Consider the following 21333-nt stretch of genomic DNA (forward strand, 5'->3'; position numbering starts at 1 on the left):
AAGAGTGGGCACAAAAGTGGCAAATGGAATACAGTGTTGGGAAATATAAGATAATGCTTTTTGGTAAAAGGAACAATAGTGCGGACTGTTATCTGAATGGGGAAAAGGTTCAAACATCACTTCCTGAGCCACTCATTCATCTGTACCATCATCCTATTCCTGCTCTGACTGGCACGTCTATGAACTCGCAAATGAACATCTAAAACAGAGATGAAACAGTTTTGAGTTTTTGCTTCCACAGCTCTGAAGAAGATAGTTTGGAATCTGAAAATTTTAGAGGGAGAGGTAGATAGATCCTGGATAAGCAGAGAGGTGAACTGTTATCGTGGGAAATGGGAATATCTACCATCAGGTTAGCTGTGATCTTGTGCAGTGACAGAGCAGAGTTGCGGGGTTAAATGGCTTTTATTTCCATTGTTGTGTATATATTTGTTGTGTAGAACCGACTGTGCTTTTGTTCCTTTGTACTTATCTGGTGCAATGTCACATGGTAAGATTGCATTCTACATCAAGATAGGAATATTATGGTTTCATATTCTCTCCTTTAGATGAGCTGTCAGAAGGTTCCATACTTACCAACATCGAATCACTGGGTGTCACGGTCGAGCTCACCTGTGAAGTCTTTGGAGATTCGAATGTGTATCAGTGGCAAAAGAATGGAGGGGAAATCTCCCAGCGTCACCAACTAACAGATGAAAACAGGACACTTGTTATCCCAAGCGCTTCATCTGAAGACTGTGGAGTGTACACCTGCATCACAACTAATCCTCTCAGCTCCATCCAGACAAACTACACCTTAATGTTGCAAGGTGAGCTTCATTTATGAATGACATTTTGCAGTTAACATTTAGACCATATTGGTGGGCTATTGAATGCAGCCGATGCAAATCAGTGTTGCAGCAGAGAGAGGCAAAAGCTGAATTAATTGGGTCCATGGAATCCCAGAAAAGTTATCACAGAGAAGAAAGCCATTCAGCCCTTTAAGAATGGATTGGTTCTATCACTGAGCAAACAACTGAATCCTTTTGTTCTGTCCTCTCCCCACAGCTCTGTAATTTCTTTCTTTCAGATAATTATCCAGCCCTCATATGAAATTACAGTTGAATACCCCTTCACTATTCCTGATGATGAATTCTAGACCCTGTCCACTACTGTGCATAAAGAGAATCCCCAAGATATTTTCTGTTCTTCTCCCAATCACCTTCATTCTCACTCACTACTGCTTTTAGAAAGTTTTACTATGATTTTGTTCCACTTTATGCCTCTATTCATGAAGGCAAAGATCCTATCTTTGTTAAACTACTTTCTTAACCCTTTCTATAAATCTCTTGTTGGTGTAACCCTTTTAGAATCGGCTCCTTGAGTTTGTATGCTCTTCTCATTCTTCCTACTCTTGGGATGGATCAATCGGCAGATAATGCACTTCACCGATCAATGAGAACAAACTGCCCACATGTGCATTTGTGTAGCAGCCCCTGACATCAGGTGGAAAGTAGCACCAGAGTGTGTGGTGACACTTGCAGGCTGCCCTGCCCTCAGCACATCCTCAGCTTGTGTTGGTTGTCAATGCAAACAATACATTTCATTGTATAAAAAAACACAAAATGCTGGCAGAACTCAGCAGGCCAGACAGCATCTATGGGAGGAGGTAATAACGACGTTTCGGGCCGAAACCCTTCATCAGGAGTGAGGTAACATGGGATGGTCGAGGGGGGATAAGAAGTGGGGGGAGGGATGAAGTAGAGAGCTGGGAAGTGATAGGCTGGAGGGAAATGGGCTAGGGGGAAGGTGGAGAATTATGGGAAATAAAAGAGAAAGAAAGGTAGGGCTGGGGGGAGAGATTATAGTGAGGGGGGAAAAGAGAGAGAAAGAGAACCAGACTAAAATAATAGATAGGGATGGGGGTAAGGGTGGGGGGCAGGGGTATCAACGGAGGTCTGTGAGTTGGATGTTCATGCCGGCAGGAACGAGGCTACCTAGGTGGGAGATAAGGTATTGCTCCATCGACCTGCGAGTGGCCTCATCTTGACGGTAGAGGAGGATGTGGACAGACATGTCGTAGTGGGAGTGGTCTGTGGAATTGAAGTGTGTGGCCACAGGGAGATCCCGCCACTGCTGGAGGATCGAGCGCCGGTGTTCGGCGAAACGGTCTCCCAGTCTGCGGCGGGTCTCCCCAATGTATAAATGGCCAGATCGGGAGCACCGGATACAGTACATCACCGCAGCTGACTCGCAGGTGAAGTGGTGCCTCACCTGAAAGGACTGTCTGGGGCTTGGGATGGTGGTGAGGGAAGAAGTGTGGGGGCAGGTGTAGCACTTCTTCCATTTACAGGAATGAGTGCCCGGAGGGAGGTCCGTGGGGAGGGATGGGGGGGATGAATGGACAAGGGAGTTGTGTAGGGAGCGATCCTAGACTATTCCTCCTCCTACCCTGTCTCCTGCAAAAATGCTATCCCTTTCTCTCAATTCCTCCACCTCCGCCGCATCTGCTCTCAGGATGAGGCCTTTCATTCTCGGACAAAGGAGATGTCTTCCTTTTTTAAAGAAAGGGGCTTCCATTCGTCCACTATCAACTCTGCCCTCCATCGCGTCTCCCGTATTTCACGCACCTCTGCCCTCACCCCATCCCCCTGCCAGCCCACCAGGGATAGAGTCCCCCTGGTCCTTACCTATCACCCTACCAGCCTACAGATCCAACGTATAATCGTCCGTAACTTCCGCCGCCTCCTACGTGATCCCATCACCAACCACATCTTCCCCTCCCCCCCCCCTCTCGGCTTTCCACAAAGATCGCTCCCTACACGACTCCCTTGTCCATTCATCCCCCCCATCCCTCCCCACGGACCTCCCTCCGGGCACTCATCCCTACAAACGGAAGAAGTGCTACACCTGCCCCCACACTTCTTCCCTCACCACCATCCCAGGCCCCAGACAGTCCTTTCAGGTGAGGCACCACTTCACCTGCGAGTCAACTGGGGTGATATACTGTATCCGGTGCTCCCGATGTGGCCATTTATACATTGGGGAGACCCGCCGCAGACTGGGAGACCGTTTCGCCGAACACCGGCGCTCAGTCCTCCAGCAGTGGCGGGATCTCCCTGTGGCCACACACTTCAATTCCACAGACCACTCCCACTCCGACACGTCCGTCCATGGCCTCCTCTACTGTCAAGATGAGGCCACACGCAGGTCGATGGAGCAATACCTTATCTCCCGCCTAGGTAGCCTCCTTCCTGCCGGCATGAACATCCAACTCACTGACCTCCGTTGATACCCCTGCCCCCCATCCTTACCCCCACCCCTATCTATTATTTTAGTCTGGTTCTCTTTCTCTCTCTTTTTCCCCCCTCACTCTAATCTCTCCCCCCAGCCCTACCTTTCTTTCTCTTTTATTTCCCATAATTCTCCACCTTCCCCCTCGCCCATTTCCCTCCAGCCTATCACTTCCCAGCTCTCTACTTTATCCCTCCCCCCACTTCTTATCCCCCTTCGACCATCCCATGTTACTTCACTCCTAATGAAGGGTTTCGGCCCGAAACGTCGTTATTACCTCCTCCCATAGATGCTGTCTGGCCTGCTGAGTTCTGACAGCATTTTGTGTTTTTTAATTTATTTCCAGCATCTGCAGATTCACTCGTGTTGCCTTTACATTTCATTGTATGTTGTAATGTACATCTGATAAATAAATGAATCTGAATAATCCATTCTTGACGGGTATAACGATGCATTGTGATTAATGATTCTCAGAGTAGAGTCAGTTGGTGTCGGCCTGGGTAACAGATCGGTGAGATTAGACCGGGGTTGGAACATTCCCTTCTCCGCAGGAAATTATGGAACATTATGGTTGTTGCATCATTTGTCATCCGCTGCCCGTGAGATGTTTAATGATTTGAATTTAATTTTAATTTCAGGGCTTTCCCTCAAGGACATTATACTGATTGCTGTATTGACTGCAGGACAGGTGATTTCTGCACCATCTCTTCATTCAGCCGTGTTACCGGACCAGTGGAGGTGGAAAACCCTCGAAGGTATCTGTCATTGATTAATTTGCTCTTGCATGAACTTTCAGACACCACCCAGTAAACCTGAATGAACTTTAACATAAACAAGGGAAAATGTGGGTAGTCGATTACACCTTTGACCCCTCCCCCCACTTCCCCTCTGTCCCTGTGACCTGTGGGATGCAATTGCCCATTTTTTCCCAGTTTTGAGGTGCTTTGCAGTGACACGGAATACCTGAAACAGTCCTGGAGTCACCTCTGATCAAATTGCAGAAGATATTTGGGAGAAGTGGCCATGAGAGGAGCCATCTTCATTCATTCATGTTTGCTGCATTGTGTTGTCTCATCTCACTGTGTCACCAAGTCTGTTTAGAGGTGGGACTGAGGGAAAGATGCCCTTTCATCCTGATGGTGACTGTGCCTTTGGAAACAGGGGCCTCATTCACACAGAGGGCAGAGTTGTGAAGGGAGTTCTACTCCCCATCTAGTGTCAGGGTTTGAACAGTTGTCTCTCAGACCTGCTGGTGAGCGTACAGTACATGTGGCTCTTTCTTTCAGACTTGGCAATTTCTCTTGGGTGCTTGTAAAAGTTAATTTTGAAAGAACCTCTCTTTCCAATGCAGTTTCCACATGGGACACCTCTGTCTCCCAGAACCCAAGAAGATGCAACACCTGCTTTATCACCTCTTCCCTTTCCCCACTCCTGGCACACATATAACCCCTCCAGGTAAAGCAGTGAGTGACTTGTACTTCCAATTCTGTGTCCTCACAGCAGTTTCCTGCACATTGGAGAAACCATTACAGGTTGTGTGACCACTTTACAGAACACCGAGGGTAACAGTGAGCTTCCAGTTGCCCATCACTTCATTTTCTCTCTGATTTCCCATCTTTAACCTCTTCCCCAGTTCCAGCAAAGCCCATTGAGGAGCAGCATCCCTTATTCCACATTGAGTCCCAGGAGCTGCAATAATGAATTCATCAATTTCAGATAACCAGCCATTACAGTTTATGTTCGAACTGACCACTTCTGATACAAGATCAGAGTGTGTGACCATAACTCTGTTTTCCACTCTCCACAGATGCAGAAATGGAAATCTAGAATTCTTTTTTATTCCAAATGTCCAGCAACTGCAGTGTATCGTACTCCATTGTTTTTCTTTCTCTTGTATTTCTCAGGATTTCTCTCACGCTTCTCTGTGACTAGAAACATCAAATCTCTGCACAGATGCTGCTTCTACTGCAGTGTACCTCCAGCATTTTCTCTGATACACTCAGTGACCACTTTATCAGCTCCCTTCTGTACCTAATAAAGTGGCCACTGAGTGTGTGTTCATGGTCTTCTGCTGCTGTAGCCCATCCACTTCAAGGTTCGATATGTTGTCTGTCAAAGATGTTCTGCTGCACACCACTGTCGTAACACGTGGTTATTTGAATTACTGTCACCTTCCTGTCAGCTTGATACAGTCTGGCCATTCTCTGACAAAACATTTTCAGCCACAGAACTGTCACTCACTGGATGTTTTATTTTGCTTTTTGGACCATTCTCTGTGAACTCTAGAGACTGTTGTGCATGACAATCTCAGTAGATGAGCAGTTTCTGAGATTCTCAAACCACCACATCTGTCACCAACAATCATTCCGCAGTCAAAGTCATTTAGATCACATTTCTGCCCCATTCTAGCGTTTGGTCTGAACAACAATTGAACCTCATGACAATTTTTGAATGCTTTTATGCATTGAGTTGCTGCCACATGATTGGCTGATTGGATATTCACATTAACGAGCAGGTGTACAGCTGTACCTAATAAAGTGGCCACCGAGTGTATTTCAGATTCTCAACATGTGGGGTTTTCCAGTCACTATATTGTTTTGGACACATTGTGTTCAGCTCCAGTCACCAGGCAACCGGATGGATTTGAATGACCAGACAGTGATGTTGCCATGGCTGAGTTGCAGGATTTTGCTTTTATTTAAATACAGAGAGGTGACGATGGGAGATTTCAAAGTAGGAGGATCAATATCTGAGGAGAAGGAACCATTAACAATGTTAGTTAACATCTGCCCTGGAAGAGAAGTTGGCAGTGAAGAGGATCAATTGAACAAGAAGGGGCAGGATTAGAACGGGAATGGTACATCATAGTTCAAAGTACATTTATTATCAAAGTATGTGTACGATATACAACATTGAGATCCGTCTCCTTACAGGCAGCCACAAAACAAAGACACACAATAGAACCCATTAAATAGAAGACTGTCAAACACCCGATGTGTAGAAAAAAATGCAAACAATAAAATTAAACAGATAACATTCAGAACTGAAGTTGATGAAAGTGAGTCCACAGACACACGGTGGCTTTGTAGATAAACTGAAATTAGAACTGAGATGAAATAGAATCCAGTGAGAGAGAGATGCAATTTCAACACCAGGGCAACAGGGACATTTGGGAACATTGATCCAGGGGGCAAAAGGATGGGAGGGAACCACAGAGACAGGGGGTCAGTCTCAGTCACTCCCATCGATGGGCATCTAACATGTTGTTGGAGAAAAATTACAGAGTCAAGAGCAAATCAGGGATTATTCTTGCACTTCAGGTTAACCTTTGAACAAATAATTTAGTGATGGGGAGGAAGACCGATGATGCTGAATCAGGTGCATCTGGTTCTGATGGTTTAGAACATTTCTCACCAAGGACATTTACTGTTATGTCTTTTACATTTGGGGAGATGAGATGGAGGGTTTGTCATTGGTAACAACTGGAGTGAGAGAGTAACAGTTAAATGGGGTCTAGGGTGGGATTGTGATTGATCCCTGGGGAGCTAGCATTGATTGATGTCCAGAATGGCCTCCAGTGTTATAATCAGTCTGCATAGATTGTTAATGGCTTGCGTATTTTTTATTTCTCCACAGGACGTCTGGGATACAGATTTTATTTTCTAAGCCTGTGGATCTGTAATACTTTGTCACTTACCGCCATGTACATTGTGTTAATTTATTGGTCTGTGGTTGGAGGTATGTGACCAATACTCTTATCATTCACAATTGTTTAATGTAATGTAATGTATACCAATGTTAAGGAGAACAAAATAGTTATTATTCTGGAATGATGCAGCTAAATCATAATATTTAAATAATAATAATAATATTCACTTTAGAACCCATGGTATTGAGGTGGAAACAGATCAACCCTAATCCTGAAGGGCTGCTGATGTGCCGGATTTGATTGAGGTTTAATTGTGTTCATACAATGATATCACAGTGTCAGCACACAGAGACCAGTAGTTTATTGCCTCTGGGTTAGTTTCCTGGAGTCTCTACCCAGTTCCCATCATGAGAGATTCCAGTGGGATGCTCAATATCAGCCTCTCAGGACAAGCTGAGGGGAGTAACTACAGGACCCACATCCCCCAAACCAGTGCGAGGGAAGTGTTGCATTTTCAGAAGTCTGGTCTTGGCCATTTAAACAAGTGATGGGGACTTCAGACGGTGTTACTGAGGCTACATTTACTCACTGAGAGGAGACCATGGCAGGTAGTCAGGAGCATCTCCAAGTTCCAGTCTAATGACACTGCAGTTTCCCGACAGGAGGATGTTGCACAGGAAATGACATCACCAGTGTTCCGGATGTGGAAACCCCATTAGGGTGTGAGGATGACCACTATACACAGCACACTATTGAATTTCTGTGGACGGCATTTCCACTCTGGAAAAAGTAAATCCCAACTGTAAAACACTGAATCAAAACGGTGCTTTGTAAGGGAATTTCTGTGGTAACGTTTCTCAGTCCCAACGTGTGGAAATAGCTTCCACCTACCATTAATATTTTGAAAACTCCAATTACACCTGAGTAAACGGCAGGGAATGCAGTCCTAGTCTGTGTAATCTCTGATAATTTAACACTCCAGTACACCTCTGCCTTTGGATGAGACATGAAACCAAGGAACCATTTATGTTCCCTGGGAGAATGTAATGGATCACCTGGTGCTATTTCCTAAAGAGCAACAAAGTTCTCACCAATATCCAAGAAAATAATTCTCCCAACCAGCATCACTAAAGCAGATTTAGCTTGGTTGTCAGAGGCAGAGGTGGCAATGGATGACAAATAGTGTACTGCAGTGATTGGTGCTCAGTCCCCTGTTGTTTGTCATTGATGTTAACGATTTGGACAAAAATGTAGGTGACATGGTCAGTATATCTGTGGACAACAGCAAAATTGGTGTGATAATGGACAGTGAAAAAAGTTGTCTAAGTGAGCTGTGTCAGTGGGCACAGGAATGGCAGATGGTAATTAACTTAGGACAAGTACATGGTTCCCTGGAAGTGGTGACACAGACAGACAGGATTGTAAAGAAGGTGCGTGGTGTGCTTGCGTTCATCGGTAGGGCATCGAGTACAAGGTTGGGACGTCACGTTACAATTTATTATCTTTAGTTGGGCCACACCTGGAGTATACTCTTCCAATCTTACAGACATAAATAAATATTACAAATAAATGTAATCATAAAATGAATATTACATAATCAGAATTAGGTGTATTAGCACCAGCATGTGTCGTGAAATTTGTCAACTTAACAGTGCAGTTCAATGCAATACATAATATAGAAGAAAATAATAATAACTAACTAAATCAATTACAGCGTATGTATATTGAATAGATTAAAAATTGTGTAAAAGAAGAAAAACTGAAATATTATATGTTAAAAAGGTGAGGTTATGTTCAAGGGCTCAATGTCTATTTAGGAATTAGATGGCTGATGGGAAGAAGCTGTTCCTGAATCGCTGAGTGTGTGCCTTCAGGCTTCTGTACCTCCTACCTGATGGTAACGGTGAGAAAAGGGCATGCACTGGGTGCTGGGGGTCTGTAATAAAGGATGCTGCCTCATGTCCCGGGTACTTTGTAGGGTGGTACCCAGGATGGAGCCGACTAAATTTACAACCCTCCAGCTTCTTTCGGTCCTGTGCAGTAGCCCCACCGCACCCCCACACCAGACAGTGATGCAGCCTGTCAGAATGTGATTAGACTAGAAAGAGTGCAGAAAAGATTCACCAAGATGGTGGGCAGAGTTAAAGTAGATTTTCACTGTGGCTCCCATTCACAGAATTTGTCTGAATTTTTCAATCTACGTACATCAGTGAATAGATATGCAGAGTCAAAGCAGCTGTCAGAAACACTCCTGTTCCCTTCCTCTGTTCACCATCTGACATTCCAACACAAACATCTGGAGTGATGGAGCTGGTGACAGTGACTGACATGTCTGAGTGATCGATGAATGCCATGTACAGCTTTCTCTTCTCTGATGGACTGTTACCACATCATGAAATGAGGGAAATTAGGTTGCAATCACATTGAATGCAGCCAGTGAGGAATTTCCACCAGTGAAGAACTGGCATCGAGCTCCAATTATGAGCAGCAGATGCTATGGAAACTGGTCAGAATTGGAATGGGAATTTCAGCAGGTTTCTGTGATATTTATAGGTTTCTCCATAAGCAACTGTTGTGGATGTTGGGAGAAAGAGACTATGGACCTTAATGAACTCCTTAAGGTCTGGCCATTGGAACCAGAAGGAGCAGCCAGTGCAGAAATTGGCAGCAGGTGACTTCTAAAAACTGGGCTGGAGACCCACGTGGAAAATAGATTGGGCACCGTGAATTATTCATTCTTGCCTGACATTGCAGTTCAGTGTCTTGTTAATCTATACAGGGTCTGCTGGTGCAGGTCTGGGTCACAGGTTGGCACACTGGGTGGGAATTGGCATCTTCCCTTCACTGGGACATCAGTGTAAGAGTTTGGTTGTTGCAACCACTGGAAGTTTTCATTGACCTTTCTCTGGAGCTTTGTTACATGTTTGCTTATTTGATTTATTTTTAATTGCAGGCCTTTCACCGTTGGACTTTGTTGTGATTTGTGTGTTGATCGTAGGATTTCAGCTTTCTTCATTTTATATCAATGAACTTCTGGATGTGACCGAGATTTGGGAATTACTGAAAGGTATCTGTCATTGTTTAATGCACACTTGCATATAAATTTGCAAGCACGTAAAATGTGACATATCTTCAAAAAGAAAAGGGTATCAAATTAAATCTCGTCTGAATTAACAACACCTTATCCCAACTCTTCCATCCTCTACGTTTGGGTGAAGTTGTTCTTTTCCTTCCAGTTATAAGCTGATATTTTGCACTGACACAGAATGCCTGGAAATATTTGGGAATTGTCTCTGAACTGACTCCAGAGGGGTCTTTAACAGAAGGGGCCCTGAGAGGGGCTGACTCAAATCTTTTGTGTTTCACATTCTGTTGAACTTCAATGTAACACAAAATCAGTTTGGAGCTGAGGACTGAGGGAAAGGTTCCCCTCATGATCCAGACAGTGGTAAGGTTGGGAAGGAGTAGAACAGTCTCCCTGGTGTCTCTGTTGGATACTTACAACAACATTTTCATTCAACAGCAGCTTTCAGCTCTGTGGCTTTTACCCCCAAGTTCCTTTCCAGCTTATAAAACAAAGTTCAAAATATTGTTATTCCTTCCTCTTGTCCTCATTCAGGAACTTCCTGGACAAGTCCACTTCACAAATAAACTTTCAACACAGATTATAGTTCAAGAATAGTAGCAAAACCTCCAGCTCCTGGTATTAATATAATGAATTATATTAATTCATAAGGTTGTGCCTTATGAGCCTGATTGAATTTTTTGAGGATGTGACTAAACACATTGATGAAGGAAGAGCAGTAGATGTAGTGTATATGGACTTCAGCAAGGCATTTGATAAGATATCCCATGCAAGGCTTATTCAGAAAGTAAGGAAGCATGGGATCCAAGGGGACATTGCTTTGTAGATCCAGAACTGGCTTGCCCACAGAAGGCAAAGAGTGGTTGTAGATGAGTCATAGTCTGCATTGAGGCCGGTGACCAGTGGAGTGCCACGGGGATCTGTTCTGGGACCCTTACTCTTTGAAATTTTTTATAAATGACCTGGATGAGGAAGTGTAGGGATGGGTTAGTAGGTTTGCTCATGACCCAAAGGTTGGAGGTGTTGTGGATAGTGTGGAGGGCTGTCAGAGGTTACAGTGGGACATTGACAGGATGCAAAACTGAGTTGAGAAGTGGCAGATGGAGTTCAACCCAGATAAGTGTGAAGTGGTTCATTTTGGTAGGTCAAATATGATGACAGAATATAGTATTAATGGTAAGACTCTTGGCAGTGTGGAGGATCAGAGGGATTTTGGGGTCCGAGTCCATAAGACGCTCAAATCAGCTGCGCAGGTTGAATCTGTGGTTAAGAAGGCGTACTGTGTATTGGCCTTCATCAATCATGGAATTGAATTTAGGAGCCGAGATGTAATGTTGCAGCTATATAGAACCCTGGTCAGACCCTAATTGGAGTACTGTGCTCAGTTCTGGTCATCTCACTACAGGAAGGATGTGGATGTCATAGAAAGGGTGCAGAGGAGATTTACAAGGATGTTGCCTGGATTGGGGAGCATGCCTTTTGAGAATAGGTTGGGTGAATCGGCCTTTTCTCCTTTGAGGGATGGATGATGAGAGGTGACCTGATCGAGGTGTATAAGATGATGAGAGGTATTGATCATGTAGATAGTCAGAGGCTTTTTCCCAGGGCTGAAATGGTTGCCACAAGAGGGCACAGGTTTAAGGTTCTGGGGAGTAGGTACAGAGGAGATGTCAGGGGTAAGTTTTTTACTCAGAGAGTGGTGAGTGCGTGGAATGGGCTGCCGGCAATGGTGGTGGAGGCGGATACAATAGGGTATTTTAAGGGACTTTTGGATAGGTACATGGAGCTTATTAAAATAGAGGGCTATGGGTAAGCCTAGTAATTTCTAAGAGAGGGACATGTTCAGCACAACTTTGTGGGCCGAAGGCACTGTATTGTGCTGTAGGTTTTCTATGTTTCTGTGAAATATACTGTGAAGCTTCAGAGGCAAATTGCACAATAATATGTCAGCAAGTCACAGGGAACAATAATGATGCCAGTGACCCTGGACTGAACATAGAGTTCAGTTTGAAAGGAGGAGAACAAGTGCAGAGTTTCAGACAGGGAAATTCAGAGTTTGGTCTTTGTGGTAAATCAAAGCACACACACCAGTGGTGGAGAGATGAAGATCAGGAGTTCACAGGAGAAGAGAGTTAGAGAAGTGAAGAAATTTCAAATGCATCTGGACTAAACTGTTGTAGAACTAGGTCAGGGAATGTGAGGTATAAAGATCTAGCAGGTTCTGAGAGCACAGATGAGATTTTAATCATTAGGCATAATAACAGGACACCTAAAACAAACATCCCTGAATCAGTAAAGATCAACATAGTTTTGTGAGAGGGATATTATTTTTGATCTATTTATTGGCCTCTTTTTACAGTGATAACGTGATGAGGGTAAAGGTGGATCTGCTGTATTTAGATTTCCAGTGAACATTTACTATGGTGTCATATCAAAGGTTATTGTGGAGAATGTAAAACAGGAAGAAGACAGTCGGCATAAATGGGTCTTTTCTGGTTGTCTGGTTGTAAAACTGGATGCCGCTGTGTTTGGTTCTGGGAACAGAGATTTTCATAATTTTCTGTAATGTTCTTGCTGAGGGAGATGAAGGTACCAATGATTTGGTGGTTAAATTTGACACCAACATAAGGAGGAAAGTAAATTGTGATGAGGACATATGGAGGGTCCAAAGTGATGAGAATGGGCAAGTCATCTGACAAATGGAGTGTAAGGTGGCAGAATGTGGAATTGTTCATTTTGTCAGGGAAAACGAAGGAGTGTATTATTGAAATGGGGAGAGGCTGCAGATGCAGAGGGAGCTGGGTTCACTGGGCATCATTTGCAACTGTCTCAATTTCAGCTTCAGCAAGTAATCAGAGAAGGTAACAGAATGTCACATTTATTGTAGAGTGAACTGACTATACAAGAGTTAAAATTATCTTCAGTTAAATATGACACAAGTTCAAGCTTATTGTCATCTGACAGTACATAATACAACCAAATGAAACAAATATTCCTCCAGACCACGGTGCACCCACAAAACACAGATCACTCACAGCACAGAAAACAAAATATTACCACAAATACATTAATAAAACATAATTCAGAGTGCATGTAGTGTGCAGCACAGGTAAACAGTAAACAGCTTGCTGAGGAGGAGCAGTTTCAAGTTGCTGGGTGTCAACATCTCTGAGGATCTATCCTGGCCCAACATCTTGATACAATTACAGTGGCAGCGGCACGACAGCGGCTATATTTCCTGAGGAACTTGAGGACAACTGGTTAGTCACCACAGACACTCACAACTTTCTGCCGATGCACTGTGAAGAGCTTTCTAACTGGTTGCATCACCGTCTGGTGTGAGGGTCACTGTACAGGATCGGAATAAGCTGCAGAAAGTTGTAAACTCAGTCAGCTCCATCATGGGCACCAGCCTCCCCAGCATCCAGGACATCTTTTAAAGGCGATGCCTCAGAAAGGCGGCATTGACCCTTCAGGCCCCCCAACAACCAGGATATGCCCTCTTCTCATTGCTAAGATCAAGGAGGAGGTAGAAGAACTGAAGACACTGATGTGAAGTTCCAAACCAACCTTGAGTCAACAATGGATCCTCGACAGCTGTGGCAGGGTTTGAATGCTGTCACTTCTTATAAAGTTAAATCAAGTGACATGGGAGACAGCAGAGCTTCACTTCCAGATGAGCTCAATGTTTTCTCTGCTCATGTTGACAATCAGAACATGGATGAACCATCGCAAACTCCCACATCCCCCGATGATCCGATGATGTGAAGTGTGGGTTGTCTTCAGGAGGGTGAATCCCAGGAAAGCATCTGGACCGGACTGGGTAACTGGCCACGTACTAAAATGCTGATCAACTGTCTGGTGTGTTCACTGAGATCTTTAACCTCTTGCTTCGGCAGAGTGTGGTACCACCTGCATCAAGCAGGCTTCATTCATATTGGTGTTCAGGAAGAGCGTGGTGACCTGCTTCAGTGACTATCGCCCAGTTACACTGAGGTACATCGACAGTGATGACGTGTTTTGACAGGTTGGTGATGAAACATATCAGCTCCTGCCTGAGAGGCGACTTGGATCCACTCCAATTTGCATCCGGAGCAACAGGTCCACAGCAGATGCCATCTCATTGGCTCCTCACTTAATCCTGGAACATCTGGACAGCAAAGATTCATCAGGATGTTCGTTATTAACTACAGCTCAGCATTCAATACCATCGTCCCCTCAAATGTAATCAATAAGCTACAGGACCTTGACCTCAATATCTCCGTGTGCAATTGCATCCTGAATCTCCTCACTTGTAAACCCCAGTCAGTTCAGATTGGCAACAACATCTACTCCACGATCTCCGTCAGCACAGGTGTACCACAGGGCTGTGAGCTTAGACCCTGCTCCACTTGCTTTACATTTATGACTGTGTGGCTGAGCACAGTTCCAATGCCACATTCAGGTTTGCTGACAACACCACTGTCACAGGCCAAATCAAAGTGTTGATGAATCAGCATACAGGAAGGAGATTGAAAATCTGTCTGAGTGGTGTCACAACAACAACCTCTCCCTCAATGTCAGAAAGACCAAGGAGTTGATTACAGACTTCAGGAGTAGGAAACCAGAGGTCCATGAGCCAGTCCTCATCAGAGGATCAGAGGTGGAGAGGGTCAGCAGTTTTAAATTCCTGGGTGCTACTATTTCAGAGGACCTGTCCTGGGTCCAGCATGTACAGGCAGTCCCCGGGTTACGTACGAGTTCCGTTCCTGAGTCCGTCTTTAAGTCGGATTTGTACGTAAGTCGGAACAAGTACAACCGGTATTATTTAGCGTCAGTTAGTCAAACGTTTGTCTTAGTATATAGTATATATTTTACCTTACTGTGCATATAAAACACTTAAGAAACATATGTATTCCAATAATTAAACCACTGCGTTGCTTAGTAATAATTGTAGCTTTCATCGGGGCAGGGCATTTCACATGCTCCATTATTCTCACTTTATCCATTACCCTTTAAAATTGTTCCAATCATTGACCAACTGTAGCCTAACGCTTTTCCAATGACTGATGGCGTTTCACCTCTTTCCAAACGCTTTATTATTTCCACTTTATTTTCGATCGCGATTGCTTCCCGTCAATGGAACAGAAACACTGCGGGCGGCGGGTCCCGAGCTCCGCCGGCTTCTGAGGTCCGCTGGGTCCTAAGGACCACCGCACTGAGACAGGCAAAATGGGACAAGTGGGGGCTGTGCTGGGCTTGGGTATTTGATCCTCCACATATTTCGCATTGGAATTTAAACTGGAGGTGGCAGTGTTTTTTTTAACGAGGTCGAGTTGTGAGCTCGACATCAACCCGGCACGAACGGTACGGGAGTCACTGGATCTACATCGACCCGGCACGGACGGTACGGGAGTCACTGGATCGACATCAACCCGGCACGAACGGTACGGGAGTCACTGGATCGACATCAACCCGGCACGGATGGTACGGGAGTCACTGGATCGACATCAACCCGGCACGGATGGTACGGGAGTCACTGGATCGACATCAACCCGGCACGGATGGTACGGGAGTCACTGGATCGACATCAACCCGGCGCGGGAGCGATCTGTCACTGGATCGAACCTCGGTTCTTGAGCCCAGCGCTGATCTCACCACACCACCAGCTGACCGGAACCGGGGGGAGGGGGTTGGGGGGTGTGGGGCGGGGTCAGGGTGAATCTTACTAAGAACAATTTAAGCTAAATACAAAGTTAAACACTCAACACAGTGGCAAAGACTTACAATGGCGGACGGTGTTCTCCTTCCTCGGTTCGTAAGTACGAGTTGTCCGTAAGTCGGACGTTCGTAACTCGGGGACTACCTGTAAATGCAATTCTGAAGAAAGCATGGCAGCACCTGCACCATTTCCTTAGCAGTTGGCAGAGATTCGGCACGACATCTAAAACTTTGACAAACTTTCTAACATCTACACTTCTATCGATGTGTAGTGGAGACTGTATTGACTGGCTGCATCATAGCCTGGTATGGAAATACTAATGACTTTAAATGGAAAACTTGACACAAAATAACAGATTCATCCCAGTACATCACGGGTAAAGCCCTCTGAACCATTGAGCACATCTACATGAAACACTGTCGTAGGAAAGCAGCACCCATCATCAGGGATTCCCACCAACCAGGTCATGCTCTCTTCTCACTGTGGCCATCAGGTAGAAGGTACAAGAGCCTCAGGACTCGCACCACCAGGTTCAAGAACAGTTACTACCTCTCAACCATCAGGCTCTTGAACAAAAGAGGATAACTACACTCAACTCCACTTGTCCCATCCTTGAAATGTTCCCACAACCAATGATCTCACTTTCAAGGACTCTGTCTCATTATCTCATGTACTTGTTATTTATTTGCATTTGCGCAGTTGTTGTCTTCTGCACTCTGGTTGATCTTTCATTGATCCTGTTATCGTTACTATTCTAGAGATTTGCAGGGCAGCACACAAGAAAGTGAATCTCAGGGTTGTATATGGTGATATTTATGTACTTTGATAATGAAATTGACTTTGAACTTTAAACAATTGACACTGCCAAGACCCTCAGGATTGTCACATAGAACAGTACAGCACAGGAACCGGCCCTAAGGCAGAGTGTCTGTGCTGAACATGATACCAAATCAAACTCATCCCTTCTGCCTGAACACGATCCATATCCCTCCATCCCCTGCAGATTCTTCTGCCTGAACATGATCCATATCCCTCCATCCCCTGCAGATTCTTCTGCCTGAACACGATCCATATCCCTCCATCCCCTGCAGATTCTTCTGCCTGAACACGATCCATATCCCTCCATCCCCTGCAGATTCTTCTGCCTGAACACGATCCATATCCCTCCATCCCCTGCAGATTCTTCTGCCTGAACACGATCCATATCCCTCCATCCCCTGCAGATTCTTCTGTCTGAACACGATCCATATCCCTCCATCCCCTGCAGATTCTTCTGCCTGAACACGATCCATATCCCTCCATCCCCTGCAGATTCTTCTCCCTGAACACGATCCATATCCCTCCATCCCCTGCAGATTCTTCTGCCTGAACATGATCCATATCTCTCCATCCCCTGCAGATTCTTCTGCCTGAACACGATCCATATCCCTCCATCCCCTGCAGATTCTTCTGCCTGAACACGATCCATATCCCTCCATCCCCTGCAGATTCTTCTGCCTGAACACGATCCATATCCCTCCATCCCCTGCAGATTCTTCTGTCTGAACACGATCCATATCCCTCCATCCCCTGCAGATTCTTCTGCCTGAACACGATCCATATCCCTCCATCCCCTGCAGATTCTTCTCCCTGAACACGATCCATATCCCTCCATCCCCTGCAGATTCTTCTGCCTGAACATGATCCATATCTCTCCATCCCCTGCAGATTCTTCTGCCTGAACACGATCCATATCCCTCCATCCCCTGCAGATTCTTCTGCCTGTCTGAATGCCTTTTAAATGTCTCCCCCACCCCTGGCAGCCCACTCCAGACACTTGGCACTCTGTAAAATAATTTGCCTTGCACATCTCCTTTAAACTTTTACCCATTGACCTTCAAGCTACAGCCTCTAGTTTTCGACATTTCCACCCTGGGTAAAAGACTGACTGTCTTACCCTATCTACTCCTCTCATAATCTTATAAACTTCTGTCAGGTATTCCGCCTCACCCCTCAGCCTCTGACACTCCAGATAAAACAATCAGAATTTGCCCAACCTCTCTTTACAGCTCATACCCTCTAATCCAGGCAGCATCTTGGTAAAGCTTTTCTGCACCCTCTCCAAAGCCTCCACATCCTTCAAACAAAACTGCACACAATATCTGTACAATGTCTGCAACTCTGTCAATATTCTTTTTGTCGTCAGAAAAGTTACCATCTAAGTTTCCATTCAAGTCACTTCTGCATTACAAACAACAGAGGTCCCAGCACAGATACCTACAAAACACCAAGAGTCACAGACCCCCACCCAGAATAACAACCATGCTGAAGAGTAGAGGTCACCAACTTTTTTAAGCCCAAGGTCCCCTACCTCGGCCTTAGTGAAAGGTAAGATCGACCCCAGATCGATTAGTTACACGCATGCGCACCGGGGTAGAAAAGACTGGAAGTAAAACTCAGCAACCTGGAAGTAGAAATAATGCACGAACACCAGCGGTCACTACAATTTTTTGCACCACGGATTGGTTAAATATTAACTATATTGTTGCAGACCGGCTGATGGGGAGGGGTGGGTGTGGTTAAACACGACCAGAATACAGCGATACTCAAAGCAGGCTCCTTATGTCCAGTCCATTCCGCAATTTAGTTTTCGTGGCTCTCAGCAATTAGCTTCTGTCCCACTTGCTCATGTTTTTTCCACTGAAACAACTCAGTGGGTTTGTCTTTAAGTGCAGGGTGCTTGGAGTCAAGGTGCAGAAGCAGTTTTGAGGGATTCATTGCCTCATTATACAACCGCTCGCCCACCTGCTGCCAGGCGCCTTAGCCAGGTGCAGCTATTCCCGTACCAGGGCCGCGGCGGTCGCAGTCCAGAGACAGTGACCGACCGAGCGGGGAGTGTGACAGAATGCGCATCCACCCCCCCCCCCACCCCCGTAGGATCTATCGGCCGACAAAAGTTTGGCTCGAGGGATGACTTTCAGTAGACCACAGCGAGGTAGCGGCTCTGCTACTTACGAAACCCTGAGCCCGAATTAGGTCGTCTGCGAATATTTTAGCAGCAGGTTCATGAATATTCGGTGTGGTAAGCAGGTTTAGAGCCGGCGCCCATCTGTCCGTCCTCTTGGCCAGTAGCAACGGCACTTCCCGCCGGCCGCATGAGGCGGCCAGTTACCCGAGGCCAACTAGTGATCCCTGGTGGGATGTAGAGGGATTGTCCAACCCAGCTAACACAGGTCTTTACAGACATCTTTAACATCTCTCTGAAACAGTTCACTGTCCCTGCAGGTTTCCAGGCAGCCACCATCATTTCAGTGTCCGAGAGAGACAGTAATTGGCCGAATTGATTACCACTCAGTGGCATTGACCTCAACAATCATGAAGTGCTTTGAGCAGCTGGTAATGGATCGTATGAAATCCCACCTTCCAGCTACATTGGACCCTTCCCAGATCACCCACCACTCAAACCACTCATGTCAGAGAGTTAACCATAAACACACACCTTCTCCTTTTGCCTTCCCCGAGTCAGCAGTTGGGTCCATTCTGTGAATCGTGAATCCCTCTGGACTGTCTGCTGCATCCGGCGTGTCTGGAGAAAGCCACGTTTCCATAAAGCATACATTCCCTACAGATTCTTCTGCCTGTCTGAATGCCTTTTAAATGCCTCCCCCACCCCTGGCAGCCCACTCCAGACACTTGACACTCTGTAAAATAATTTGCCCTGCACATCTCCTTTAAACTTTTACCCATTGACCTTCAAGCTACAGCCTCTATATTCGACATTTCCACCCTGGGAGAAAGACTGACTGTCTACCCTATCTATTCCTCTCATAATCTTATAAACTTCTGTCAGGTATTCCGCCTCACCCCTCAGCCTCTGAGACTCCACATAAAACAATCCGAGTTTGCTCAACCTCTCTTTATAGTTCAAACTCTCTAATCCAGGCTTTACTGCACCCTCTCCAAAGCCTCCACATTCTTCCTACAACTGGGCAAACAAAACTGCACACAATATCTGTACAATGTCTGCAACTCTGTCAGTATTCTTTTTTTGTCATCAGAAAAGTTACCATCTAAATTTCCATCCAAGTCACTTCTGCATTACAAACAACAGAGGTCCCAGCACAGATACCTACAAAACACCACGAGTCACAGGGTCCCACCCAGAATAACAACCATGCTGAAGAGCGTGGCCTCACTCTTCCCAAGGTTGCCACTGGTCCCCTAAAACTTTGGTAAGGTCTAATTTGGAGTACTGTGTGTAGTTTTGGTCACCTACCTACAGGAAAAATGTAAATAATTTTGAAAGAGTACTTTTCATTATATTAATGCCAGGAGCTGGAGGTTTTGCTGCTATTCTTGAACTATAATCTGTGTTGAAAATTTATTTCCGCAGGGATCGGTGCTGGGTCTGTTGTTGTTTGTCATCTATGTAAACAATCTGGTTGATAATGTGATTCACTGGATCAGTAAATTTGCGGCTGACACCAAGCGTGGGGGTGTCGTTGTCAGCGAGGAAGGCTGTCATTGCTTGTGGGGAGATCTGCACCAGCTGGAAAAATGGGCTGAAAAATGTCAGATGGAATTTAATGCAGACAAGTGCTTGGTGATGCACTTGGGGAGGACCAACCAGGGCAGGTCTTACACAGAGAATGGTAGGGCACTGAGGAGTGTGGTAAAACAAGGGCATCTGGGAATACAGGTCCAGAGTTCATTGAAAGAGGTGTCACAGTGAGGGAGGGTCATAAAGAAACCTTTTGGCACATTGGTCATCTTAAATCAATATACTGAGTACAGGAGTGGGATGAAATGTTGAAGTTGTATACGAAATTGGTGAGGCCCAGTTTGGAGTACTGTGTGTAGTTTTGGTCACCTACCAACAGGAAAGATGTAAATAAGGTTGAAAGAGTGCAGAGAAAATTTGCAAGGATGTTGGAGGACCTGAGTTACAGGGAAAGTTTGAATAAGTTAGGACTTTATTCCTTGGAAAGTAGAGGTTTGGGGGGAGATTTGACAGAGATTTTGAAGGGTACAGATAGGGTAAATACAAGCAGGATTTTTCCACTGAGGCTGGGTGGATCAACAAATAGAGGTCATGGGTTAAGTTTCAAAGATCAAAGTTTCAAAGTGTGTTTGTTATCAAAGAATGTCAAAATTATACAAGGTTGAGATTTGTTTGCTTAAAGACAGTCACAAAGCAAGGAACTCGAAAGAACCCAATTGAAGAAAATGAGACCAACTCCCCAGTGCCCAGAGAGAAAGAGAAACAGAAACACCAAAACAAATCATATAAACAATAGAAGTGAGCAACAACAACAGCATTCCGAACCAAACTGAGTCTTTAGATCCAAATCCCTGGAGCAGCCTGGAGTAGGCCCAAAGCCTCGGTATTCACTTCATCATTGTAACGGGGTAAACAGCTGCAAAGTTCACAGACACGAAGCACAGCAACCGGGGGCAGTCTCACAGTCTTAGCATCACGGAGAGAGAAACCCCCAGACTATCTGAGCCAGTGTTTAAATTCAAAGTACATTTTATTATCAAAGTATGTATACATTATACAACCTTGAGATTCATCTCCTAACAGGCAGCCATGAAACAAAGAAACACAAACACTAACCCCAGATATCTGAAAAAAGTCTAACACCC

The 21333-nt window shown here is 45.2% G+C and overlaps 1 protein-coding gene across 1 annotated transcript in view; it reads left to right on the forward strand.

The window, feature by feature from the left end:
• The first annotated feature begins 480 nt into the window (after positions 1–480).
• The window catches only part of LOC140721560 (uncharacterized), a 28465-nt gene continuing 7612 nt past the window's right edge, over positions 481–21333 (forward strand). The window contains exons 1-5 of the mRNA XM_073036382.1: positions 481–490; positions 549–809; positions 3912–4028; positions 6910–7011; positions 9876–9989. Coding sequence (XP_072892483.1) covers positions 481–490; positions 549–809; positions 3912–4028; positions 6910–7011; positions 9876–9989 — 604 coding nt within the window. The remainder of the gene's footprint in view (positions 491–548; positions 810–3911; positions 4029–6909; positions 7012–9875; positions 9990–21333) is intronic.

The sequence above is a fragment of the Hemitrygon akajei genome, chromosome 2 (assembly GCF_048418815.1).
Source record: "Hemitrygon akajei chromosome 2, sHemAka1.3, whole genome shotgun sequence".
NCBI classification, from domain to species: Eukaryota; Metazoa; Chordata; class Chondrichthyes; order Myliobatiformes; family Dasyatidae; genus Hemitrygon; species Hemitrygon akajei.